At 41.4% G+C, this 27,640-nt stretch overlaps 1 protein-coding gene across 1 annotated transcript; it reads left to right on the forward strand.

The window, feature by feature from the left end:
- Nucleotides 1–1,469: 1,469 nt before the first annotated feature.
- ACSM2B (acyl-CoA synthetase medium chain family member 2B) lies at nt 1,470–27,313 on the forward strand. Its single transcript, XM_043914450.1, has 14 exons — nt 1,470–1,590; nt 3,003–3,187; nt 6,379–6,589; nt 9,197–9,404; nt 10,881–11,024; nt 12,466–12,622; nt 16,104–16,183; nt 16,398–16,521; nt 17,699–17,779; nt 18,942–19,043; nt 20,539–20,666; nt 20,789–20,888; nt 21,888–22,007; nt 26,243–27,313. The coding sequence occupies exons 2-14, from the start codon at nt 3,011–3,013 to the stop codon at nt 26,342–26,344; spliced, it is 1,734 nt and encodes a 577-aa protein (XP_043770385.1). The 5' UTR covers nt 1,470–1,590; nt 3,003–3,010; the 3' UTR covers nt 26,345–27,313.
- The last annotated feature ends 327 nt before the right edge of the window (nt 27,314–27,640 follow it).

Here is a 27,640-nt window from a genome sequence, read left to right on the forward strand (position 1 = left end):
CTGCTCAGCTCTTTTGCCTCTGAAGCCTGAACAAGACTACTTCTATTTGATTTCCCTAACACTCCCCTGGTGGCCCAGAGAGTAAAGAATCTGCCCTCAATGTGGGAGACCTGGGTTCGACCTTCCCTATGTTGGGAAGATCCCCTGGAAAAGGGCATGACAACCCACTCCAGCATTCTTGCCTGGAGAATCCCTATGGACAGAGGAGCCTGGTGGGCTATAGTCCATAAGGTGGTAAAGAGTTGGACATGACAGCAACTAAACACAGCACACAATGCTCCCCAGACTCTATACCTTAGCTTCGAAGGTATTTAAGCCCCTCTGGCTCTCCTAGTTGTCCCCTGATTTGGATCTCTGTCACTTGTGCCCTCAACATTGCCAGGTAACTGGCACCCTAGTCTTGCCCCTGGCCTGTTAGCCTCCAACAGAGACATCTGTATTTAGGGAACTCCCATCCCTGCCTGTCACAGGGTTCTTTTAGTAGATGAGTGGCTGGTGGCCAGCACATTGGAGGAATAACTCAGAGTGGGCATAGGATACAGGGAGCAATTGAGAAAGCTCTGTGGCATCAGGGAAGATCTGAGAAGATTCAGAAACCAAGGTGGCTGGAGATACTTTTCCTTTGGTGGGTATTCCTGGAAAACAGTCTGTCTCAGCATCTCAGAGCCCCCTGATTTCCAGGTCTAATCTCAGGGCCTGAGGATTCACTGTGAGTCAGCAGCCTGTGTGTGTCTGAGTTTAAGTTTCCAGACCTGTGCCTGAGACTGATTTTCGGCATAGCTTTAAGCAAGCTACTGTTCCACTCTGAGTTTTTATATTATCTATTCAATGATCTGGGAAGGTCTTTGCTTTTCTGACCCTCTGACTCAAACAGAGCTGCATAAGCACTAACATTCACTGAGACGAACAAGGTAGCAGGCAGAGTGGGATACTTCACTGAGACAGAGAAGATGAGGTGCTCAGCTCTGAACAAAGCATGTTTGACAGGCCTGTTACACAGCTGAGGAGACAGGTCAAGCTGATTAGTGTGCAGGAGAGAGATCTAGGCTGGAGACACATGAATGGTCATCAGCAAGGCAATTGGGTTTCAAGCTATGATAGCAGATGGAATCATGTACCAAGTGTGAATAAAGGAGATGAGGAGGAATCATTAATAGAGACCAAAAATAAGAGGAAAGTCAGGTGAAGGAAAGGACTAGAAGAAATGAGAGCACGGGATGTACATCAACTCTGTGTGAATTCTGCTCCTGCCTTCCTGTCGGGAGCTCCTGTTCATGTTGGAGCATGAACCTGCTGCCAGTCTTGTGCATAAATCTCTTTTTGATCTCCTGGAATGAAAGACTAGTTTCTGGCTGGCTCCAAGGCTGTAGAACTGTGAAATCCGTACACATAACTAGGAGGACTGGTGTTATCCCAAGTTAGCCTCAGTTAATGTTTAGCTGTGCCCTCTTTGAAGGCTGTAGGGATTCTTGTGCCATCTGCCTGATTAGCTGTGCCATCCTCCAAGGTGACAGGGGTTCTGGTGCTGTCTATTCAGGAGGGAGTAGACCAAGAGATCTCCAGAGAGACTTCCTTGAAAGGACTCGGCAGGTGAGCACGTTGTGAGGAATGAACAGATGGGGTCATGCTTCATGATGGCACTAGCCAATCTTTAGAAGTCACGACTGGTGAGGAGAATAACAATCCACAGGGAAAAATAGTCTGCAATCTCTAGCGACCAAGAAAGGTCTGCCAGGTCTTAGTGAGGAGGCAGCAGTGGGCAAAGGAAAAGGGAGTGTTTAGCACAGCAAAGGGAAGGACTGGGGTGGCTGGGAGAAGGATGGTCAACATGGGATGGGAGTTGGGTGGTAGTCAGGGAAGGAGACCTCTAAGAGAAGGTGAGGCCGGAAGAATGAGAATGAGTCAGATATGGAAAGAAAGAGGAATCAGCAGGTAGAAAGGCAAAAAAATTTCCTGCCTAGGAGCTGGTAAGGAAATCTGCACTTTTTTTTTCTTTTAGAAAATAAGAGAGGACGGTCTCTTAAGAGACCTTAACATTCTGACTGCTACTGCCCAAACAACAGGAAGTGGGAATCTGGCCAGCTGGAGGAAATACTGGCTAGATTCCTTGCATCAAAGTTCATTACACTTAAATTCTGCAATCCTCATCAAGGTGCACATGTTGGAAATCAGAGGCCAGTAGCTTTTGAACTACTTTGCCTGGAGCCAATGCAGAGACAGAAATGAAAATCACAACAGTTATAATTTCTAAAGTGATTCTGTTTGTCAGGTCCTGTGTGCTGAATACATAGTACTCAAGATATCTCAGTCAAGAATCAGTTAAAGAAAACAAATGCTGCTTGTGTTAGTCAGTTTTTGCCATGATAGCAATCATCCTGAACATCTCAGATGCTCATATCCATACATACTTTCCTGTGAGTCTGGGAATTATCTGTGACTCTTTTAGGCTCAGCTCAAGTCCATATGCGTTCTGGAACCCAGGCTGGAGGTAGGCTCACTTGGGGTATGCTGTTCTCGTGGCATTGGCAGGAGGATTCTTTACTGTCTGAGCTACCAGGGAAGCCATTTTCATGGCAGGGGGCAGAAATGCAAGAGTCTCTGACCAAGTACACAAGCACATCCACTCATATCTCATTCTCCAAAGCATACCCTGTGAACAAGCCAAGAGGTGCATACACACTCTTCTCCAGAATGCACCTGGAGTTGCTGGTAACAACAATCCAATCTACCACACTGCTGTGTTTTAAGCACAAAAGGATTTATTATGTGGAATTGGGTGTTCACAAAACTGTCAGAGGTGCTGGAGAAACAGGATTTAATCAGGTGCTGTGTTTTCGGAGAATGGTACATCAGAAGGTGACTGAGCTAGATGCTGACTTCCCGTTCACTCATAACCATAGCAATTTAATTTCTGGAAGAACCCTGTAAGGTTGAAATGGGGCTCCTTAAGCAACTGCTGGCTGTACAGAAAGACTCACCTCTGTCTTTTCTTTCCTTCATAGGTTTGAACATGCATTGGCGGCGGCAACTCCAGGCACTTTGCATCCTATGGAGGTCTCAGATGTCCAATCACACCATCCGCATTCATACCAGGCAACTGGCATCCCTGCAATGGGGACACCAGGAAGTTCCTGCCAAATTTAACTTTGCTACTGATGTGATAGATCACTGGGCTGGTATGGAGAAGGTAATGAGGTGGAGAAGAGGCACAGAGTTGGAAAACTTGGCTGAGTTCACTAGTTCATCCATTCATTCAATAAGTATTTGTTGAGTACTTATTATGTGTAAGGCATTATGATGAGCTGTGAACAAGATGTCCATCTTCCATGAAGGTGTATAGGGTAGGAACAAGAGAACGTGAGCTTGGCAGAAAGAAGGGTTCAGGAATCTGATGCAGGGTGGAGCAGTCTGGGAACCGCCACACCTTAGGCAGCTGATACTCACAGTAGACATGAACATACTGCACATTCTCTCTTGTGACCTCCCAGGGTGAAACAAGGACTAGTGAGTTGGAGTCATAGAGGAAGTAAATTTGTATTTGATAAATGAAAAATCAGCATTCTCTTGTTAAACCAGCATCAACCAAAGACTGAGTCGGTCTTCTCAGAAAGCTATGTGTCCTTGTCATTATGGATACACAAGTAGAATGATTATTAGGCAGGGAGTGTCAAAAGGATTCCAACATGAGACATCAGAGAAGAGGGTGATGCGAAAATTCCTAAATTTTCTTTCCTAGCCTGGACTTCCAGAATTCTGTTCCATTCATTGATGACACTGTGATGACTTTACCTGAGTTCAGTGTACTTTTATGGGAGATGAAAGGATTCATCCTGGTCAGGGTAGCAGAAGACGTGGATCTGTTAGCATGGGCTTAAAAGAATGATGATCAAAGAGAATCATAGCTGTGATGTTGGATTGTTTCAACACCATGACATAACTTTAGTACAGAAATGGCAAATGCCAGGCCTCTAGGCTAAACATGGCCCATGGTGCAGGGCTTTCTTAAAAAAAAAAAATTTGGTAAACATTTTAAAGTTGAAAATTTTCAAATAAAAATTTAGATTTCTGGCTTTTCTTTTAAAGTTATACTTCTTTAGAATAATGAAGGAGGCCTTTACTACCATGACTCAAAATCCTGAATTCATAAAATAAGTGATTTACTAAATATACAAACATTTCAGAAAAACAAATTTCCATTGACAAACAACACTGTCAGCAACATTTTAAAATAATGACAATCAGAGTAAAGATATGCAATTCATAAAACAGCCAGGAGTTAATATCTCTAATGCAAAAAGAACTCCTAGAAATCAAGAATAAAAAGACGCAATCAAAAATAGATATGGGCAAATATATAAACAGTTCACATAAAAGTGAACTCACAAGGCCCTTAAATATACGAAAAAATGCTCAACCTCACTCATAGTAATAGTTACACAAAAGAAAACTTCACTGAAATAATATATCTTATCTACTAGTTATGTAAAAATTTTGTCAACATACTCTGTTGACAAAGCTATGAGGAAATAGACACAGGTACTGATCAAAGTGTAAAATGAGTCAACTCTTACAAAAAGGAATTTTGAAATATCTAATACAATTACAAATAAATTTTCTCTTTGACTTGACATTAGTGCTTTCAAACTATGATATGCAGACCCTGAGGATGCCTGAGACTTTTCCCAGGGGAATATGTAAAACAAAAACAATTCAAAACAAAACTAAGACAAATCAGAACTCTTGTGCAACACTGGTGGGAATGTAAAATGGTCCAGCCTTTGTGAAAAACAATATATTTCCTCAAAAAATTAAAAATACAGTTACTGTATCATCCAGTTTTCCCATTGTTGTGTATGTACCCCCAAAGAATCAGAAGCAGAGTTTTGAAGAGATATTTATATACCCATGTTCATAGTAGTATTATTTACAGTAGCCAAAATGTAGGAACAATCCAATGTCTATCAATGGACTAGTAGATAAATAAAATTGGCATATCTACACAACATTTTTTAAAAAGAAAGAAATTCTGATATATGATACACCATAGATGAACATTATAGAAATCACATTAAGTGAAATAAGCCAGATACAAAAGGAAAAATATTGTGTGATTCCATTTATATGAGGTACCTACAGTAGTCAAATTCAGAGACAAAAAGTAGAATAGTAGCTACCAGGGACTTGGGAGATGAGGGACTGGGGAGTCATTGTATAATGAATACACAGATTCAGTTTTAGACGATGAAAAAGTTCTACAGACAAATGATGGTTGTGATTACACAGCAGTATAAAAGCATGCCACCAAATTGTGTACTTTAAAAATGGTAAATTTTATGTTATGTATATTTTACCATGGGCTTCCCTGGTAGCTCAGTTGGTAAAGAATCCACCTGCAATGTAGAAGACCCCAGTTGGATTCCTGGGTCGGGAAGATCCCCTGGAGGAGGGCATAGCAACTCACTCCAGTATTCTTGCCTAGAGAGCCCCATGGACAGAAGAGCCTGGCAGGCTACAGTCTATGCGGTTGCAAGGGTTGGACATGACTGAGCAACTCAGCACAGCACATTTTACCACAATAAAAAATAAACAAGTACACAAAGATAGATAAATAAATATAAGATAATGTTTGCCTTTTTAATTCTCATTCTGTCATAAGTATACTGAGTCATTTTCCAGAGGCTACAATGAAGTAAATACAGAAAAATTAAGGAATCCAAATGTCTTCTATTAGGGAAGATATTACAAAGATTTGAAAAAATATAAAATGATGCCACTCTTCTCATTATATTTTGTTTGTTTCAGAAAGTATACTTACTTCTTCAATAAAACATATCTGATTTGTGTTAATATATGATGGACTTATTGCTGTTACATTTAAAACTGAAGCTCCAATACTTTGGCCACCAAATGTGAAGAGCCAATTCATTGGAAAAGATCTTGGTACAGGAAAAGATTGAGGGCAGAAGGAGAAGGGGATGACAGCAGGTGAGATGGTTGGATGGCATCACCAACTCTGCACATGACTTTGAGCAAACTCCAGGAGATAATGAAGGACAGGGAAGCCGGGCTTGCTGCAGTCCATGGGGTCGCAAAGAGTTGGACATGACTTAGCGACTGAGCAACAACAACAACAATAATGGATTTATTCACACACATATATAATTTCTCAGTTTAATTTCTAACATAATAAACATTGAGAGATATTAATAAAGTGCTTCTAAATAAAGCTCTTTAGGATTGTAATACTTTGTAAGAGTGTATAGGAGTCCTGGGATCAAAAAGCCTATTAAGCACCGCTGTGGCAGTTCCAAGATGGGAATTTATTCTACATGCTTGTGTACCAGCCCACCTTAGTCATTAGGCTTTCTCTTTCTTCAGGCTGGCAAGCGACCTCCTGACCCAGCCCTGTGGTGGGTGAGTGGCACTGGGGATGAGGTAAAGTGGAACTTTGGCCAACTGAGTGAACTCAGTCAACGAACAGCCAACGTCTTCTCAGGGCCATGTGGGCTGCAGCGTGGGGACCGTGTGACAGTGGTGCTGCCCCGAGTGCCTGAGTGGTGGCTGGTGATCCTTGGCTGCATGCGGGCAGGTTGGTGATTGACCACCCGAGCTGGGCAACGGCTCCTTGTGAAAGAAACTGGCGGCCAAGAAATGCAACCACTCCTCCCAAAAGATGCCCCCTTCACCTATCACGTGGTCCCTCCTCATAAAGAGACACCACGCTTCTTCCATTTATTGAAGCAAACTATGCCCTAAGCACTATGCTAAGAGGTTGCTAGTACAGGGTAAATGAAACTGAGTCTATGTATGGGACTCACAGGTCTCTGGAGAAAGACAGCTGCTTTAAATTATTAATCACATATATAATTATTGAATCATAGTTTTGATAAGTGGCATGAGGTTCTATAAGAACCTATACAAAATATTTGTCAAACTATGACCTATTGGGTGAATCCAGCCCACAGCTTGTTTTTATAAATAAGAAGTTTTATTGGAACCCAGTCATGCCCTGTTTGTATATTATCTGTGATTGTTTTGGCACTATAATAACAGACTAATATAGTTTGGCAAGAGAGCCTCTGGCACATAAAGCCTAAGATATTTGATATTTGCTTGGCCTTTTGTAGAAAAAAATTGCTGATCTTTGCTATAAAAGGAGACCCAAACAGACTAATCTGAGGGGTTTACAGGAGTCTTAGTAAAAGTAGTATTTAGTCTGAGAGCTGAAGGACAAGTAGGATTTGACCAGGAAAGGAGGAAGAGAGGAGTGCTCCAAGCAGAGGGAACAGTAGAGGGGAGGGAAGCCTTAAAATTATGAAAGAACCTAGAATGATGATTTGTGTGCCTATAGACCAGGCAGCAAAGAGAAAGTAATGGCAAATGGGTCTGGAGAGATGGACAGGTGCTAAACTGGCAGAACCTTGTAAGCCATGGCAAGGGAAGGCTACCAGGTCCTTATGCAGCGAGGAATGGAAATCATAAACTGATTGCATGAAATGATTGTTTTCTGTGTATAGATGGTGACTCTGGATGGTACATGGAGAATGGGATGAAGGAGGGATAGAATGGGGTTGGGAAATTCAAATAAGAGACAAAGAATGATAATGATTTCAATTTGGATGGGGACGTAGAAATGGAGTTAAGTGGTTGGATTTGAGAAAACTGGTCACAAGTTTTTTTGATGAATGACATAAGGTAGAGGAAGAAGTCCTGGGAGATGGAGAAATCAGAGTCACTCAGGCAACTGGGTGGATGCAGTGGTCTTTTTCACAGTGAGAAGCAACTATGGGGTATCAGGGAAAGATGACAAGTTCAATTTGTGAGCTGTTGAGTTAGGGGTACCCAAGTAATGTTCAAGAAGGGGGGAGAAGTTCTAGTTATAAGATAAACATGTCCTAGGTATATAATGTAAAACATGATCACTGTAGTTAATAATATGTATTGTAGAGAGTAGATTCTAAACATTCTCATCACAAGATAAAAAATAAGTATAATCATGTATAGTGATAGATGACATAAGGTCATATTTATTGATTATTTGTTTTTATTTATTATTATTTATTTATTGTGGTATTCATTTCTAGTATATAGGTATATCAAATCATCAAGTTGTATACTTCAAATAAATTATTGTATGTCAGTTATATCTCAATTTTTTAAAAATATGGATAAAAAGAAGGGATGAGAAGTGACTAGCTGGGATTTAAGGGCATAACATCTGAGATGCAGATAGAAATTTAAGAATCATCAATTTTTAGATATAAGAGATGAGAAGTGAAAGAGCCTCAAGAAACACCAGTATCCCTCATTTACAACTTACCTTTCCTGGCCTTCTTCATACACACAAGCATTCTCATCAGTAAGGAGGAAAATGTGATTGCGGTAAAGAAGTAAGAGTTATCAGAGGAATCTGAACGCAACTGTAGAAGCAGGTAGCCCATGGGAGGAGTGAGCAGGCCATGAGAGAAAAGTGACACGAAGTGACATGCTGAGAGATAATGGTCTGAAGGGAAGGTGAACTCAGAGCGGGAGATGGAGGGACAGTTGAGGTGGTCACAGGTCTGCAGTGTGGATCCTGAAGTGTTGAGAGTGGGAGAGAGTAAGCCAGAGGTGGAAACTAATGACCAGGAAGAGCATGTGAGAGCAGCTTTACGAAAGGTGAGAAATCATCTACTTATTCTCCAGAAGAATAAAGCAAAGTCATAAAAGTATCATCAAGACAGAAAACAAAAACCTAAGAGTGCTCTTCCCAAAGAAAATTCAGTGTCCCATGCTTGAGATAGTCAGGACCTTGAGCACCATGGTATCGCATGGACAATTCCAAGTTCTTTTAAGGCCCTATTATTTTAGTTACTATATATGAGTGTTTGGATGTAGCAAACTTCTATAGTGCAGTGTGTGTGTGTGTGTGTGTGTGTGTGTTAGTGGCCTTAGACTACCAATGGTGTAGCATCAGGCAGTTCGGTTTCTCTCAGTCTCAGTAGACTCCTTACAACTCTGACAACCCCAGGGACATCTGTGTTTAAATCACTCTCTGGCCCCCAGTTCCTTTATTACTGATACTCCCCATTGGTCATCACCACCCCAACCACCCCTAACCTAGCTGCTCCCCACTGACTGTTCATATCAGGATTCTCTAGGGGAGAAATCAACCATCCCTTCCAGTTCTCTCTCTAAGCCATTTGACATTTTCCAGGCCTTGTCTTCATGCCCGGGACCATCCAGATGAAAGCCAAAGACATTCTCTATAGGCTGCAGGTGTCTAAGGCCAGGGCCATTGTGGCTGGGGATGAGGTGGCCGAGATAGTGGACTCTGTGGCACCTGAGTGCCCTTCTCTGAAAACGAAGCTACTGGTGTCTGAGGAAAGCCGGGATGGGTGGCTGGACTTCAAGACACTACTGTGGTGAGTATCTACATGTCTTATTGTTTAGTCACTAAGTTGTGTCCAATTCTTTTGTGACCCCATGGACTGTAGCTTACCAGGTTCCTCTGTCCACTGGATTTCCCAGGCAAGAACACAGGAGTGGGTTGCCATTTCCTTCTCCAGGGAATCTTCCCAGCCCAGGGATCGAACCCACATCTCCTGCATTGGCAGGTGGATTCTGTACCACTGAGTCACAAAGGAAGGCCATCAACATGTCTTAGCCTGAGCTTTTACCAAAGATGGAAACTGAACCAAGCACTTATGTGCAGGTTCTTTATTTGGGAAGTCTGAGGAGCAGTGTGTAAGATGTGGGAGAGTTAAGCAGGAAAGAAGTAAGAGTTAATACAGAGTTCGTTATCTTTATTATTGAGTCATTGTACAGCATAAGTGGGCCTTGATCTGCAGGGACCTTTTGAGGAACACACAGAATGTCTCCCAGGATTGTCTACTAACAGACTGACAAACATTGACCCATCAGCCCTTAACCTCCATGTACAGAGGGCTGCCCAGGGATGTTATTTACCCCACACTCCGGGCTGTACATACATGCATGCAGGATAGGCTCACAGTCCCATGCCATGGTGGTGTCAGAGAATGAAGGCCAGAGTCACAGGGTGCCTCACCTGTGGCTCACAGTAGAAGCAACAGCAAGTGGGTTGGAACTCACCCAGAGCTTTTGGCTGTGTGGAATAAGAGGTAAAGCTGAGAGGGTATGTGGTAAAACACAGGAGATGGCTAATACACAGGGTTTCCAGACTCCTTTTCCCATCTTCTGCCTCCCTAAGTGAGGCTGCCAGAAGTCTATAACATGATTGGCCAGGAGAATGGGTCTCCCTTTCGTATGTCTGAAATCTCCACACTAAAGGCAATACCTTAGGAAATTCCTAGGGAGAGTGTAAGCTTTTTCTTTCTAATGTTATAGTCTTTAATATAACTGTCAGGGAAATAGACAACGTAACAGCAGCTTTGAGAGACTCCAAGGAGGAGTAAATGCTTCTAGGGAATAGAAGAGGGTAGATTGGGAAAATTCACCCTAATTGAGCATCTCTTGTGTACTTGCTGTCATGCTGTGGCTTCCAACAACAAGCAAATTAACATTCACTGAGTTCTCAAAGCAAGTTGCCATTTCCTTTGTGTTAAAGTTAACTTTCTCAATAACTCTGAGATGGGTGTTATGTTGATCCTGTATCTCAGATATGAGAAATGAGACTCAGAGAAGTTAAATAAATCACCTAGAGTGACATGGTTAACAAAGTATCAAACTTGAGTGGTGTTCAAACCTAAGTCTGACTGACTCAAAGTCTCACAATCTTATCCACTCATAAGCCTCCCTTCTAGAGTGGGTCAGCTGACTTGCCTCTCCAGTATGAGGGAAGATGGGAAGACATGAGTCACCAGGACATCTGGGGTCCAGGGAAGATCTTATTAGGTGACAATCTGTGTCACTGTTGTCAGGAAAGCATCTACTACCCATTGCTCTGTGGAGACTGGGAGCCAAGAAGCAGCTGCCATCTACTTCACCAGTGGAACTAGTGGCCTTCCTAAGATGGCGGAACACTCCCACTCAAGCCTGGGAATAAAGGCCAAGATGGATGCTGGGTAAGAAGAGTCCTTTCTCTCTGGAAACTACATGACCAGGCCTTGAGATTTTTCTGATCTCAAGTTCAGTTCTCTTGGAATAAATAGGTTACCATGTGGCACTTCTGAGAAACAGAGTTGGGAAGGGGGGCAAGAGGGAACATGGCTTAGCAAGCTGGGTATTCAGTGACCTGTGATAGAACATTTCTGTCATAGATAACAAGGGATCACAAAACCTCTTCAGTGCTTTGAGCAGTGTATCTACTAGCTTGAGTGCTTAGCACAAGGTTTATATGCATTTTCCCCGAGACAGATCTTTATCTTGTCCTTTGGAATGTTAGTAATTTTCTTTGATGCTGTCCACATTCTAAGAGGTTGTTTTTGTCAGTAGCAAATTACTTTTCAAATTCATTACATAAGGATCTGTAATTGGATTGATAAGATGAACTGAGATCTCAGAATTTCTGTATCTCAGATCTCATAATTTAGGCTTTTCTTTCACTCTACATCAATCCCATCAGTGAAGTCAGAAAATTGTGTGCTAAGATTGTCATGCAATGATAACAAGAGATCTGGGTTTTTTCAGTAGATCCTGTTTGCCATGTTAATCTTATTATTAGAACTAGAAAAATGCTTTAATGCAAAAAACCTCAAAAACTTATATGTCCTATCTATGAGCCTATGGCATCAGAAAATTAAATTTCATGGAAATTATTTAATAGAAGAGCTATGGTAAGTAAAACATAGTTTCAAAAGATGGAAAGATAAATAAATGTAGTCAATATATTAAATTCCCACTTACCCTCCAAAATTTGATTCCATTTGGCTAAGACCTAATTTCTCTACATAGCTGGCTATGGGTGAAAGTAGCAATCAACTTTAGGATGGGACATATTCTATGATAATTCTCAGACACAAGGAAGTTCTTTCTATGCAGCTTAAATTATTTTTGCTTTAAGACAAGCTTAATACTTTAAATTCTGGCCTAAAAAGAGAAAGGGTACAAGTGTCACTCTATGTGAGACCCTCAGCTGTGCTCAGGTAATTCATGATGCTCAAAAAAAAAAGAACCAACCAAGGTCTATGCAGCCAAAGTTCAACTTGCAGGCAAGGCCACTTTTTAGAATACCCACTTAGGTGTCTTTTCTTAGTAAACATTTCCTAAGTGGTTACCACAGGCCAAAAGCTGTACTCAATACTGGAGTTAAAATGGAAAAGAGACCCAATTTGCTGTTCAGTCATGGGAGCTGGAGTCACAGCTTCTGAATAGGCACCTGCTCTTGAGATAGAACAACTCTCCTTTCCCCTGCTTGCTTCTACCTTAACATACCTTCACACATACACAAGCATTCAGGTACACACACTCCTCTGCACACATACCTACCTCTACCAATGTATACACATACTCATGCTCCATTCACACCCACGTGCACTCACATATGTTTTTCCTCTATGTTCTCAGAAAATGGACAGACCTGCAAGCCTCTGACATAATATGGCCTATATCGGACACAGCTTGGATAGTGAACATTTTGGGCTCACTTCTGGAACCCTGGACATCAGGAGCATGCACATTTATCCATCTCTTGCCAAAGTTTGATCCAGTGATCATTCTAAAGGTAAAAGAAGATCCAATTTGCACCGGATGGTCAGAGTGAGCCCATTCTGAAGTTTATTTCAATTCATCTAATTTTTACTAAGCTTGGCCATGCGGATACAAAGTGTTCAGTAAGCAAGATGGAAATGGTTCCTGCCCGCATGCAATTCATGGTCTGGGAAAGGAGACAGACACATACACAATTAAAAGGACTATATTCAGGAGACAAGCATCATGGGTCACTCCTTCATTTAACACATATTTAATGGGCCCTTGCTCTGGTATCAAGTATCAGATAGACGACCGTGAACTGAGTGTAAAACAGAGGGATGGACTACTAGAGATGATGCCATCTTTGTGCATGTGTATATGTGTGTGCCTAGAGTGTAACCATTTTAAGTGTGTAGCTTGAAAATTATTTATCTGTGTTAGACATTTTATTAGTCACTCATGCTGCTATACAGAATTCCATTAAAAGCACTTTCTACCTGAATTATGTCCCAAAAATATTTTGGGGAAAATAAGGCTTGGATTCAGTTCAGTTCAGTTCAGTCGCTCAGTCGTGTCCGACTGTTTGCGACCTCATGGACTGCAGCACGCCAGATGGACAGCTTCCCTGCCCATCACCAACTCCTGGAGTTTACTCAAAATTATGTCCAATGAGCCAGTGATGACATCCAACCACCTCATTTTCTGTCATCCCCTTCTCCTCCTGCCTTCAATCTTTCCCAGTATCAGGGTCTTTTCAAATGAGTCAACTCTTCGCATCAGGTGGCCAAAGTACTGGAGTCTCAGCTTCAACATCAGTCCTTCCAGTGAATATTCAGGACTGATTTCCTTTAGGATGGACTGGTTGGATCTCCTTGCTGTCCAAGGGACTCTCAACAGTGTTCTCCAACACCACAGTTCAACGCATCAATTCTTCAGTGCTCAGCTTTCTTTATAGTCCAACTCTCACATCCATACATGACCACTGGAAAAACCATAGCCTTGACTAGATGGACCTTTGTTGGCAAAGTAATATCTCTGCTTTTGACTATGCTGTTTAGGTTGGTCATAACTTTTCTTTGAAGGAGTAAGCCTCTTTTTATTTCATGGCTGCAATCACCATCTGCAGTAATTTTAGAGCCCCCCAAAATTAAGTCTGCCACTGTTTCTACTGTTTCCCCATCTATTTGCCATGAAGTGATGGGACTGGATGCCATGATCTTAGTTTTCTGCATGTTGAGCTTTAAGCCAACTTTTTCACTCTCCTCCTTCACTTTCATCAAGAGGCTCTCTAGTTCTTCTTCACTTTCTGCCATAAGGGTGGTGTCATTTGCATATCTGAGGTTATTGATATTTCTCCCGGCAATCTTGATTCCAGCTTGTACTTCATCCAGCCCAGCATTTCTCATGATGTATTCTGTATATAAGTTAAATAAACAGGGTGACAATATATAGCCTTGATGTACCCCTTTTCCTATTTGGAATTAGTCTGTTGTTCCATGTCCAGTTCTAACTGTTGCTTTCTGACCTGCATACAGATTTCTCAAGAGGCAGGTCAGGTGGTCTGGTATTCCCATCCCCTTCAGAATTTTCCAGTTTATTGTGATCCACAGAGTCAAAGGTTTTGGCATAGTCAATAAAGTAGAAATAGATGTTTTTCTGGAACTCTCTTGCTTTTTTGATGATACAGCAGATGTTGGCAACTTGATCTCTGCCTTTTCTAAAACCAGCTTGAACATCTGGAAGTTCACAGTTCATGTAATGCTGAAGCCTGGCTTGGAGAATTTTGAGTATTACTTAGCTAGCGTGTGAGATGAGTGCAACTGTGCGGTAGTTTGAGCATTCTTTGGCATTGCCTTTCTTAGGGATTGGAATGAAAACTGACCTTTTCCAGTCCTGTGACCACTGCTGAGTTTCCCAAATGTGTTGGCATATTGAGTGCAGCACTTTCACAGCATCATCTTTTAGGATTTGAAATAGCTCAACTGGAATTCCATCACCTCCACTAGCTTTGTTCGTAGTGATGCTTCCTAAGGCCCACTTGACTTCACATTCCAGGATGTCTGGCTCTAGGTGAGTGATCACACCATCGTGATTATCTGGGTCGTGAAAATCTTTTTTGTACAGTTCTTCTGTGTATTCTTGCCACCTCTTCTTAACATCTTCTGCTTCTGTTAGGTCCATACCATTTCTGTCCTTTATTGTGCCCATCTTAGCATGAAATGCTCTCTTGGTATCCCTGATTTTATTGAAGAGATCTTTAGTCTTTCCCATTCTATTGTTTTCCTCTATTTCTTTGCACTGATCACTGAGGAAGGCTTTCTTATCGCTCCTGGCTATCCTTTGGAACTCTGCATTCAAATGGGAATATCTTTCCTTTTCTCCTTTGCTTTTGGCTTCTCTTCTTTTCACAATTATTCATAAGGCCTCCTCAGACAGCCATTTTGCTTTTTTTACATTTCTTTTTCTTGGGGATAGTCTTGCTCCCTGTCTCCTGTACAATGTCACGAAACTCCTTCCATAGTTCATCAGACACTCTGTCTATCAGATCTAGTCCCTTAAATCTATTTCTCACTTCCACTGTATAATTGTAAGGGATTTGATTTAGGTCATACTGAATGGCCTAGTGGTTTTCCCTACTTCCTTCAATTTAAGTCTGAATTTGGCAATAGGAGTTCATGATCTGAGCCACAGTCGCTCCCAGTTTTGTTTTCATTGACTGTATAGAGCTTCTCCATCTTTGGCTGCAAAGAATATAATCAATCTGATTTTGGAGTTGACCATCTGGTGATGTCCATGTGTAGAGTCTTCTCTTGTGTTGTTGGAAGAGAGTGTTTGCTATGACCAGTGCATCTCTTGGCAGCACTCTATTTGCCTTTGCCCTGCTTCATTCTGTACGCCAAGGCCAAATTTGCCTGTTACTCCAGGTGTTTCTTGACTTCCTACTTTTGCATTCCAGTCCCCTATAACCAAAAGGGCATGTTTTTCTGGATGTTAATTCTAGAAGGTCTTGTGGATCTTCATAGAATCATTCAACTTCAGCTTCTTCTGCATGACTGGTTGGGGCATAGACTTGGATTACTGTGATATTTAATGGTTTACCTTGGAAACAAACAGAGATCATTAACCTATTGTAAAACTGGTCTAAGCAGGTTAAAGACTTAAGCTCCACCAGTTAAAACCACACAGTTGGTTTACAATACCAGCTGATCTCTCATTGGTGACTGGAGGTTTATATAAATCAAAAGGTGAATTCATAGGGACAAGTCAGTCAATTGGCAGGAAGAAACAGCCTGACGTGACAAAAAAAAAAAAAAGAAACAACTGTCCTCGACCTTTTTTCTGTAATAAAAACTGCAATCATTTATCTGTCATTTTTGGTTTGAGGGTTCATGAAAATTGGGATCATTTGGCCTGAAGTAGACCCAGTAAAGAAGCTAAGGTTTAAGTCTGCAGCTTCATACCCATACCCATAATCACTGTGCTATTGATTAATTTCAACTCTCTTCTTCCAGGTTCTGTCCAGCTATCCAATTAACTACATGGTAGGCGCACCCATTGTTTACCGGATGTTGCTACTACAGGACTTTTCCAGGTGATGGGGATTTGGGGGTTAAGAGCCTCTGGTCTATTGGCCATGCCTTGCCTCTGTGACATACACGTGTGCTTATTTATGTGACCCTCTGAGCATGCATAACCCCCATAAAGTCAATCTCATTGTCGAAGCACCTAGAATCCAACTCTAGGCTTAGGCAGAGTCTGGTTCAAGGGAGGCTCAGGAGAACACTGATCTCTCTTCTCTTCCTCAGTTACAAGTTCCCACATCTAAAGTGTTGCTTCAGTGGTGGGGAGTCCCTCCTTCCAGACACTCTGGAAAAATGGAAGGCTCAAACAGGACTGGACATCCTGGAATTTTATGGCCAGACAGAAACGGTAGGAAACTTACTCTAGGAAAGCATGGGCTGGTGAAACTCGTGGGTTTCAAAGGCTCTTTGATAGTAAAGATATGAGCCACCATTTATCATATACTTATTCAATAAATATAAATATTTATTAAGCACCTACTATGGGGGAGATATTGGCAATTCAGCAGAAATAAAACAAACAAAGCTCCTGCTCTCATGGAGATCACATTCTAGTGGTCATGGGGGAGAAAGATATAAACAAATAAATGACATACCAGAAGAGGAAAAGTTCTACAGAGACAAGTGAAGCAGGTACGGTGAAGAGAGGTGGGATAATGGCCTAGTGTTTCAGGTGGTGTCATCAGGAGAGTCCTCTGTAGTGGGGGAATGTTTTGGCAGAGACCTGAGTTTACTACATGTGTCAGGCACATGTCAAACTGCTCAGACTGAAGTAAGGGATGGAGAAGAGAACCCACTAAGCCCCCCACCCCACCTCATCTGCTGAGATATCTTCTTGGAACTTTTGGGGTTCCTTGACCACAATGTGGACTCATATTGCTCCATACTATGCCACTTATCAAATAAACAGGGAAATACTTCCCCCAACTCTTTTCCCCAATGTTTTTACTTTGACTCTCAGTACTTATTGCCTTCTCCTCTATACTCTTCTATCCACATCCTTTTATGGTTAGTGGGTCCCCTGACCCAACAGAGCTCCTGAGAGGGCTCATGGCAGCACTGTGATGTGGAAGAACATTGCAAGGGTGGGTGAGGACAAAGGAGTTATGGCTGGGCTTCTAGCCATTCACAGGAGACCATGTCTAGGGATGCTCCTTTGGACACCAAGATCTCCATAGGAGAATTCATCTCAGGATTCAAGCAGAGCTCTCCTTCTTATGGGAGAGAATTCAATTCCACACTGTATTAAAGGACTTTTGGCATCCATAGTTCCTTGTTAAAGTATGGCCCCTCTAAAGAGATTGCAATGCATTAATTAATAGTTGTTAGTTCCTCTTCCCTGGGGCAAGGTCAATCAGAAGCTTTTCAAACACTTTAGTGAAACCTCTAGGATGGAGGTTCCAGGAAAAGGGAACAAGCCAGGGAAAAGGGAGAGAGGGAGCTACCAAACATGAACCAACTACAGTACTGTGTCAGGACCTGCTCTGCTGAATCTTTTTTACCAATCTGTCTACTACTTTCCACAGGGACTTACTTGCAGAGTTTCCAAGACAATGAAAATCAAACCTGGCTACCTGGGAACTGCAATTCCCCATTATGATGTGCAGGTTTGTTAGGGGTATTAAGGAGGGAGGGTAAATAAATAAATATATATATATATATATATATTTCCAGCAATTTATTTATTACATTGTCCAAAAATAATAGAGTATAAAGATATTAAAATAATATTTTAAAAGGAGGGTGGGAGGAGGGAGGAAGGGAGGGATGGGGGAGAAAGGAACTTACTCATATTCAAAGTGGAAAAACCACTTTGAATAGCTGGAAAATTAGTTAGCTAGTTAGTTAGTTATATAAATATACACATTTTAAAACAAAAATAGGGGTGAATTTTGACATACCATTTTGTAACTTAATTTTATCACTGAGTAATCTTGGGTGGCCATCTTTTCAGGTCAATTAATACCTACCCACAGCATAATTTTTAATTACTACATTGCAATAGATAGTATGGTTCCACCACTCTTTATGCCTTTTGTTAGTTAATAGATGATTTCTAAAATTTTCACCAGTAAAATCAACACTACAATGAATATGCCATAGCTAAAATTTTGCTCCTGTCCTTTTATTATTTCTTTGGGCTAAGTTCCAAGATATAGAACTTACCTGTATGTGTCTATGTATATATATATATATATATATACACACATATATATATATACATATATATGTATTTAAAGTATAGTGATTTACATTCTAGTCAGTGCTATGTGTAATTACCTGATCCCTGATATCTATGATAATCATTTATGAAGACTGCTTTTTAGTATACTAATTAATTCTCACACAATTTGGTGAAATAAGCTATTATTAACTCTGTTTCACAGATGAAGACACTGAGACATAGAACTTAGGTAACCTAAAGTCAACTAATAAAGTATCAGAGTCATAATTTGAACTTTAATCTATCTGATGTCCAAGTCTGTGAGCCTAAGAAATAATGGGGTGCTATTATACTTCATGAAGTCCTAAAACTACAAGAATCTTCCCAAGATCATCTGATCCAGTCTCACTAAGGGGTTGCACCTAAACCATTTCAGACAAATGGATTAAAGATTTGGGCTTAAAGCTCTTGGCTTCTCTTGGTTTCCAATTCTTTTCAGTCACCCCTAGAATAAGAGGATCTTGTATTTGATCAGCTCTTTCATGTTGCCATTCAAGCTGTCTACTGTTATGCAGACCAGTCTTCCAATCTGCTTCTTCCTCCAGGTAATAGATGAGAAGGGCAATGTCCTGCCACCTGGCACAGAAGGAGACATGGGCGTCAGAGTCAAACCCATCAGACCTATAGGCGTCTTTTCTGGCTATGTGGTGAGGACAGCTTGCTCATCCCCCTCTGTCTCCTAGTGGAAATAGTGGGTACTGAGGGGCATAAGGCAAGTTCCCACCTCCCAAGAGGCATTGGTAAGAAATTGGGACAAAGGGACAAAGGACAGAAAGTGTCTAGGAATGGGCACTTTGCCTAGCAAAAAGCCTGGTCATTCACTCCTGCTTTTCTTAGCCTATGGTTAAGATTCCACTTGATGAACTGTCTTTCTCACAGTAACCCTTTTCCACTCCCAAGAGCTGTTTTATGACAGAAAGTTTATTGCCCCTGAATTATACAGAGCAGCATTCTTCCAAGGGCAATACTGCTCCCTCTCTCAAGTACCATGCCCCTGCTCTATGCCACTGATCTCCTCTAGAGCCATGCAAGATGCTTTACACTAAGACTTCACCATAAGGTAGAAGCATTCCTATCTTCAGATCTTGGAATACTAAAAATAGGTGACCCTCAAATCCAACTGCCCCACTATATGGGTGAGAATGGTAAAGTCAGAGTTTACAAGATTCATTTAAGTCCACCACAGTGAACAATGGGCAGGGAAGACCTCAAACACATACCTTCTGACACCAAGATGATTAAATAATAAAGTAAATAATAAACCCAATAGTGATAGGTGCTGCCATTTATTGCAAGCTTACCACATGGCAAGAACTTTCCTAAAGCAGTTTGTATACTTTAAACTTGTCTAATCCTTTCAATTACCGCTTGAAGTCCTTGGGCCCAAATTACTTGAGTTTAAAGCCCTGCTCTACTAATTGTTGTGTGATCTTGGGCTAGTTACTGATCTCTCATATCTCAGTTTCCTCTCTCACACCTCAGTTTCTCAGATTCCTCTTGCTTTTTCAGATCTTCAAGACTCATAACTTCCAAATGAAAGAGCTAGGCTACGAATTCCCTATACCACCTTTTAACCCAGAGATGTAACATCTACTCTAAAGCTCACACTCCTACCCTTGAACAAAATATAGAGATGCTCTGACAAGGGGCAAACCTCAATCCTTCTCTCTGCTCATAAACAAGTACTTCAACTGAACAGAGGGGTTCAGCCATTACAGAAATATGCACATTGACCCAAGCCCAGGCAGCTTGCTGGTGTATCTCTAGAACTTTCATATCTAACAATCTGGACCCAAGAAAAATGTCTAATAAATCTTGGTGCCTTTGAACAGTGTCATGGGGTGGAGCAGAAGTTAGGTTGACCAGTAAAGGAAAGGTTGAATCCATTGGGGCAAAGGCCCTAGAGAATGGGTGAATGAATTCATTGATATTATCCATCAAACTTGACCCCAGAGGAGTAAGTGAGAGACTCTGGGTAGAATAAATAAAAGGGGAAGTGCCAATTCCACCTCTTCAGGGAAGTCTTACCATGAGTAGTAATTCAAGCTATAAAATGAACAATCTGCACATCTGGAGATGGCAAGCCTAGGGGAGAGGATTTAGGCTTTGCAGGTATAATGACTGTCTTTCTGTGATCACCAGGACAATCTTGAGAAGACAGAAGCCAACATCAGAGGGGATTTTTGGGTCCTGGGAGACCGGGCAATCAAGGATCAAGATGGATATTTCCAATTCATGGGAAGAACAGATGATATCATTAACTCCAGTGGGTAAGCTTGGTTTCTGGGCAGGAAAAAGGTAATCCAGTTCTTTATTCTGTCTGATTCTAGACTTCTGAGCTGAGCTAGACGTGGAGTGTCCAGTCTTCTCTGAAAGACAGGTTTTTCTACAGGTACCGGATTGGGCCCTCAGAAGTGGAGAACGCACTGATGGAGCACCCTGCTGTGGTTGAGACAGCTGTAGTAAGCAGCCCGGATCCCATTCGAGGAGAGGTGATGGCGGAACTGTAGCCTGGGGGGTGTACAGATGGTAGTTAAGAGCATGAACTCTGGGGCTAGACAGTCTGGCCCCAAACCTTAGCCCTGCTGCTTACTAGCTGTGTGTCCCTGCACAAGTTATTTAGCCTTTCTGTCTTAGTTTAACCATATGCAAGATGCAAAGCTGTTGTGAGGATTAAATGTATTAATATTTGTAAAGTGCTTGAAACAAAGTCTGACCTGTAATAAGTACTACACAAAGTCTATCACTTGGGGCTGCAGATATTCTAACCTGTTTGGCATTTGAATCAGAATCTATTCCCTGACTAGAACAGAGGAGGAATTTAAGCCAAGATAAAGCCTTTGAGGCATGCGGTTTTTAGTGAGAGGAAGAGAGGAAGAAAGACCCCTATAATGTCAAGGTTAATGAAATAAGCCCAGATGAAATCTAGAAGAGCTTGTGTATGTGAAGGAAAATTTAAGGTGGAAAGACGTGGGTTGATGTCTAGGGTGAAAATTAATAATATCATACACATGGCAGGTGTGGGAAATATCATAGGCTCAAAACCCTGGGTGCCAAGCACTGAGCTAAGCCATACTGTATATGATTTCTTTTTATTTCCCATGAACTAAATATGGAAGTTGGATCTCTCTTTTATAGGTTGGCAAACTAGTTTGGAGAGGTTAAGCAAATCTTTTAGGTTCACTGTTCCCAGCCTTTATTTTCCTCTCTTCTAACTAGTTTTTTCCCATCACACTCTATGGTCCCTGGGATATGAGGTAATCCTGGTCTCAATCTATAGTCCTATACACTCATCAATAAACAACTTGAGAGAAAGTTGGAATCTTGGCAATAATTGTCCCCAGGTCCTACTTTTTCCTTGCCTCAGATATCTGAAGGTGCAAATGAGGGGATTTAAAGGTGGTGGCTATGGTAGAAGTCTTGACACTGATTATCCCAGGGGATGACGATGCACTCTGATCATTCTCTCTGGGCCCTCCTCCTTGCTGTAGGTAGTGAAGGCATTTGTGGTCTTGGCCCCACACTTTCTGTCCCATGACCCAGATGAGCTTACCAAGGAGCTGCAGCAGCATGTGAAGTCAGTGACAGCCCCATACAAGTATCCAAGGAAGGTAAGACCTCTGAATTCCCATATCCTTCCCCCTCTACTTAGGGATGGAGATATGGTTTTCCTCTTGCAGTTCTCTTTTTCATGGTGAAGACCAAGCCTTTACTCTAAAGTTCTGCCTGATTATGACCAAGAAAATCCAAAAAGACAATCCAGTAACTGCCTAGGTGCCTGAAGACTGGCCTTTAATTCACCCTGAATTGAAACTCAGATTCTCCCATGGGAACAAGTTCTAGACAATATCTGGCCCATATCCCCACTCTTGGCATTCAGGTATTGCTATTACTCAAGATTCTCTCATTTGCAAGTGACAGATATTCAATCTGAGGTGTATTGCTCACACAGTTGAAAAGTCCAAGGTTGGGGAAGCTTTGTTGTGGCTGATACCAATCATTCAGATGGTGTGGTCAGGGATGTCTTTTTTCATCCCTTAACTCTCCTTCTTTCTGTATTGGCTTCATTTCTTGAATTGTGCTCCCTGTGAGATAGTCCCCAGGAGCTCCAAACAAACAGTTTTAGCAGCTTAGATAATCTCAGTAGAAAAAAAAAAAAGCATCTTTTCCCTCAAAGGCACCAGCAAAAGTCTTCAAGTTCATTCTCCTCGGACCAGTTTAGGTCATGTGCCCATGATTAAACCAATCTTTGTAACCAGGGGAATGGGCACTCTGATTTGCCAGGTCTGAGTCATGTAATCAGCCCTGAGCAAGGACAGGAAGGATGGGAGAGAGGGCTGCCCTACACCCCTGACATGGACTCAGTGAGCTCACCACAATAAAAAGGAACTGCTCTTACCAGAAAAGGTAAAAGACATAGAATATACTCTCCCTGTTTTCAGCTATTTTTAGACTGGGGCAAGAAACTAAGGCATGGAGATTAATGTAGAAGTAGGTATCCCAGGTTTTGGAGCTGAGTACAAGATAGAAGCTTGCTGGAGGGAATGAAAAAAGCATTTTTGTGTCTGGGGTAGACACACTCACACACACACACACACACAAAGACACTATACTTTTTAAGTGGTAAGCCTTACACACCTCAGATTCTTAGGTAACCCAGATTTTCACTGATGCTTTGTCAACACAGGCTAATTATCATGGGTGGGTTGTCTGAGAGGCAAACTCTGGGAAGGAAATTAGCATGCAGAGGTTTATTAGGGAGTGCTTTGGGATCAACAAGGGGAAGGAAACAGAAGGGAAGAGAGAGTTTGCTGTGTTCAGTCGCTCAGTCATGTCCGACTCTTTATGACCCCATGGACTACAGCACACCTGGCTTCCCTGTCCTTCACCATCTCCCAGAGTTTGCTCAAACTCACGTCCATTGAGTCGGTGATGCCATCCAACCATCTCATCCTCTGATATCCCCTTCTCCTCTTGCTTTCAATCTTTCCCACAATCAGGGTATTTTCCAATGAGTCAGTTCTTCGCATCAGGTGGCCAAAGTGTTGGAGCTTCAGCTTCAGCATCAGTCCTTCCAATGAATATTCAGGAATGATCTACTTTAGGGTTGACTGGTTTGATCTTCTTGCAGTCCAAGGGACTCTAAAGAGTTTTCTCCATCACCACAGTTCAAAAGCAACAATTCTTCAGTGCTCAGCTTTCTTTATGGTTCAACTCTTATAGCCATACATGACTATTGGAAAAACCATAGCTTTGACTAGATGGACCTTCGTTGGCAAAGTAATGGCTCTGGTTTTAATATGCTGTCTAGGTTGGTCATAACTTTCTTCCAAGGAGCAAGCATCTTTTAATTTCATAGCTGCAGTCACCAGCTGCAGTGATTTTGGAGCCCAAGAAAATAAAGTCTCTCACTGTTTCCATTGTTTCCCCATCTGTTTGCCATGAAGTAATGGGACCAGATGACATGATCTTAGTTTTCTGAATGTTGAACTTTAAGCCAACTTTTTCACTCTCCTCTTTCACTTTTATCAAGAGGCTCTTTTGTTCTTATTTGCTTTCTGCCAATATGGTATTGTCACCTATATATCTGAGGTTATTTATATTTCTCCTGGCAATCATGATTTCAGCTTGTTCTTCATCCAACCTGGCATTTCACATGATGTACTATGCATATAAGTTAAATAAGCAGGGTGACAATATATAGCCTTGACCTACTCCTTTCCCAATTTGGAATCAGTCCATTGTTCCATGTCCAGTTCTAACTGTTGCTTCTTGACCTGCATACAGATTTCTCAGGAGGCATGTCAAGTGGTCTGGTATTCCCATCTCTTTTAGAATTTTCCAGAGTTTGTTGTGGTCCATACAGTCAAAGACTTTGGCATAGTCAATAAAACAGAAGTAGATGTTTTCTGGAACTCTCTTGCTTTTTTGATGATCCAATGGATGTTGGCAATTTGATCTCTGGCTCCTCTGCCTTTTCTAAATCCAGCTTGAACATCTGGAAGTTCTGTTGAACATCTGTTGAAGTTGAACATCTGTTGAAGTCTGGTTTGGAGAATTTTGAGCATTACTTTACTAGCATTATCTGGGTTGTGAAGATCTTTTTTGTACAGTCCTTCTGTGTATTCTTGCTACCTCTTAATATCTTCTGCTTCTGTTAGATCCATATCATTTCTGTCCTTTATTGCATCCATCTTTGCATGAAATATTCCTTTGGTATCTCTAATTTTTTGAAGAGATCTCTAGACTTTCCCATTCTATTGTTTTCCTCTATTTCTTTGCATTGATCACTGAGGAAGGCTTTCTTATCTCTCCTTGCTATTCTTTGTAACTCTGCATTCAAATGGGAATATCTTTCCTTTCCTCCTTTGCCTTTTGCATCTCTTCTATTCACAGCTATCTGTAAGGCCTCCTCAGACAACCATTTTGCCTTTTCCAGGGACAGACAAATAGGAAATGACTGAGATGGAATTCAAAACCAGACCTTGTAACTCTTAGATACCTGTTCTCTCTGATCTACACAATGCTGCTGCTGCTGCTGCTAAGTAGATTCAGTCATGTCTGACTCTGTGCGACCCCATAGACAGCAGCCCACCAGGCTCTACCATCCCTGGGATTCTCCAGGCAAGAACACTGGAATGGGTTGCCATTTCCTTCTCCAATGCATGAAAGTGAAAAGTGAAAGTGAAGTCGCTCATGTCTGACTCTTCCCGACCCCATGAACTGCAGCCTACCAGGCTCCTCCGTCCATGGGATTTTCCAGGCAAGAGTACTGGAGTGGGTTGCCATTGCCTTCTACACAATAGACATACCTAATATTTTTGAGTGTTTACCCAGTTAGAGAGGAAGAAATTTTCCTCTACCTTTCCAGGTTCTTCCTGCTGGTCTAAGTATTAAATCAGTATGAGACAAATTAATAGGAGAAATCAAACACAAGTTTAGTCATGTCTTCTTGGGAGAGACTCAGGAAAACTCAATAACTCACCAAGAGAGTCAGAACCTTCACCTTAAATACCATGTGCAGCAAACATGCTGTTGGGGGTAGTGGTTTTGGGACCTCAAAAGGGTATTAGGCAATTCTAATGGAAATGGAAAAGCAAATATTTGGTAAATAAATATTTTCTCAGCTGTTCAGATACAATGGGTCACAGATGGACATTGATGTCTAGGCCCTGCTGAATCTTCCCCACACCCTAGACCATATTCTTTGTAGACATATCTGGGGAACAAACTATTTAAAAAACTTAAGCAGTGAAGGGGTAAGTAACAAGAAAAGCATCCTGAGTCTCCTATTTCTTAAAAATAATCAGCCTAAATTAACCCTCACACCCAAGAGGCACATTTTGAGTTGGCAAATTTTCTTCCTCTACAACCTCTTGCAAGAATTTAGTCTGTGTAATTGCACTTTTTTTTATTATTATTATTACAACAAAGAAGTTGTTATCGTTCAGTCTACTCAGTGGGAATACTGAGTCTCAGAAAAACTAAGTGACCTGACCAAAGCCAGGCACGTGGTAAAGGAAAGGCTGGAGCCCAGAGTCTGAGGTAAAAACTCAGACAGCTGTTTCCTGTGTCGTGTTACGTTCATCATGCTGCGTCTTCACTCTTCCAGAGAATGTCAGAGACCAGCTGACTAGTCTTTATGTTTAATCTCTTGTCCTTGTCTCAGAACACGTTCTGAAGATTTTTATCACACAAGGGATTTCCCAAGGGACTTAGGATCTGTCCTCACTCACCTGGAGCCTTCAGCCTCAAGAGTTTCCTCTCACTCTACAGCAATTCCTCTGAAAAATCCAACCCATTGGGGTCACAAATAACCCACTTTGGACCGATTTTTTCTCAACAGATAGAGTTCGTCTTAGATCTGCCCAAGACTGACACAGGGAAAATTCAGCGGGCAAAGCTTCGAGACAAGGAGTGGAAAAAGTCTGAGCAGGCCGGAGTCTAGTGATACCTGCAAGGTGCTTTACTTCGGATCCTGCCCTTCTTCCCCTTTAATTCCATTTGGGTCATCTGCCTTCCTCTGGGGATATAAGATTCTTTATGACAAAACATGATCTGATTTTTGTCTTTCCTTGGTTATTATTTCAAAATCTTGCCATGTTAGATATTGAAAAAAGAAAAAGAAAGGAGGAATGAGAAAGAGAGGAAAGGAGAGGAGAACAGAGGAAAAGGTGGGGAAAGAAGAAAGAGAAATTAAAATAGCAATAAAAAGAAACTGAGAAATAAGAAAAGGAGGGAGGGATCGTAAGATGGAGGCCAGGAGGAAAGATGGAAATAATTAGAGGGAAGAAGAAAAAAAGAAAGAGAAGGAAGAAATGAAGGAAAGAAATAAGGTGGAAAGGTAGAAAGGGGAAAAAAGAAAAGACACAACTCAAGAAAATATTAATAGTAGGAGAAAATGATAAAGAAAAATGATGAGAGACAAGAAGAATGGGAGAAAGGGAGGAGAGAAGGAAACTTTTAGTTTTCTCCCACAAATAGATAGTGACAAGAATCATGAAGAAAACTGGATCTTAGCTAAGAAACAAAAGGCTATGACACCCCCATTGCACTCCCAGGACAAAATCTCCATACAGAGAGGCTTGTGAGTGTGGTTGGAAAATTAGAATCACCCACAAGTAACTTCAAATTTGGGAGCAATCATGACCAGATGAGGGGAAACACAATTTATTGAGCATTTGCCACATGCAAAGCACTGTCCATGCAAGCCATTTCATAAATACTATCATGTCTTATCTCTACATGGCATCTACAGATTTCAGATCACGGCTATGAGAATAGTGCAGGCACCTCAAAAAGGTGGCCCTTCTCCCATGGCTTTTGTCTCTCTTTTTTTGTTATCTACTCTTCTTAGAATCAATAATAAAATCATTTTAAAGTTAAGACCCCAAAGATTATCTTTGGGGAAAACAAAGAAGTGTTGTTGAAGAATAAACCACAGAGTCAGTTCCTGAGACTTCTGGATCCCAGAGCCAGGGATCCAGGAGAGGGGTAAGGACTGTGAGGGCTTTACCTACAACCAAGAGATAGAAGGTGAATCTTCCTAGCAGATTTAAAGTTTAAAGTGAGTTTAAGAAGAAAACAAAGGGTCTCTGAAAGTCTATGACTCTTCTTCTTAAGAATACTTAGTAATAATAACAACAACAGTAATAATAATATCAATTATTTATAAAGTACTTGCTAAGTGTCAGGTCCTGTGGCAAGATACACATATTAATCTCACTTTTCAATTCAAGTTCAA

This window comes from Cervus elaphus, chromosome 10 (genome assembly GCF_910594005.1).
Source record: "Cervus elaphus chromosome 10, mCerEla1.1, whole genome shotgun sequence".
In the NCBI taxonomy this organism is placed as follows: Eukaryota; Metazoa; Chordata; class Mammalia; order Artiodactyla; family Cervidae; genus Cervus; species Cervus elaphus.

What these genes read in the sequence shown, in the direction of transcription:
- ACSM2B (XM_043914450.1), top strand. Translation starts at nt 3,011, where the DNA reads ATGCATTGGCGGCGGCAACTCCAGGCACTTTGCATCCTATGGAGGTCT. An exon ending in TTCCCCATTATGATGTGCAG is followed by an intron (nt 17,780 to 18,941) that starts GTTTGTTAGGGG and finishes TTCTTCCTCCAG; the next exon opens with GTAATAGATGAGAAGGGCAA. An exon ending in CATACAAGTATCCAAGGAAG is followed by an intron (nt 22,008 to 26,242) that starts GTAAGACCTCTG and finishes TTTTCTCAACAG; the next exon opens with ATAGAGTTCGTCTTAGATCT.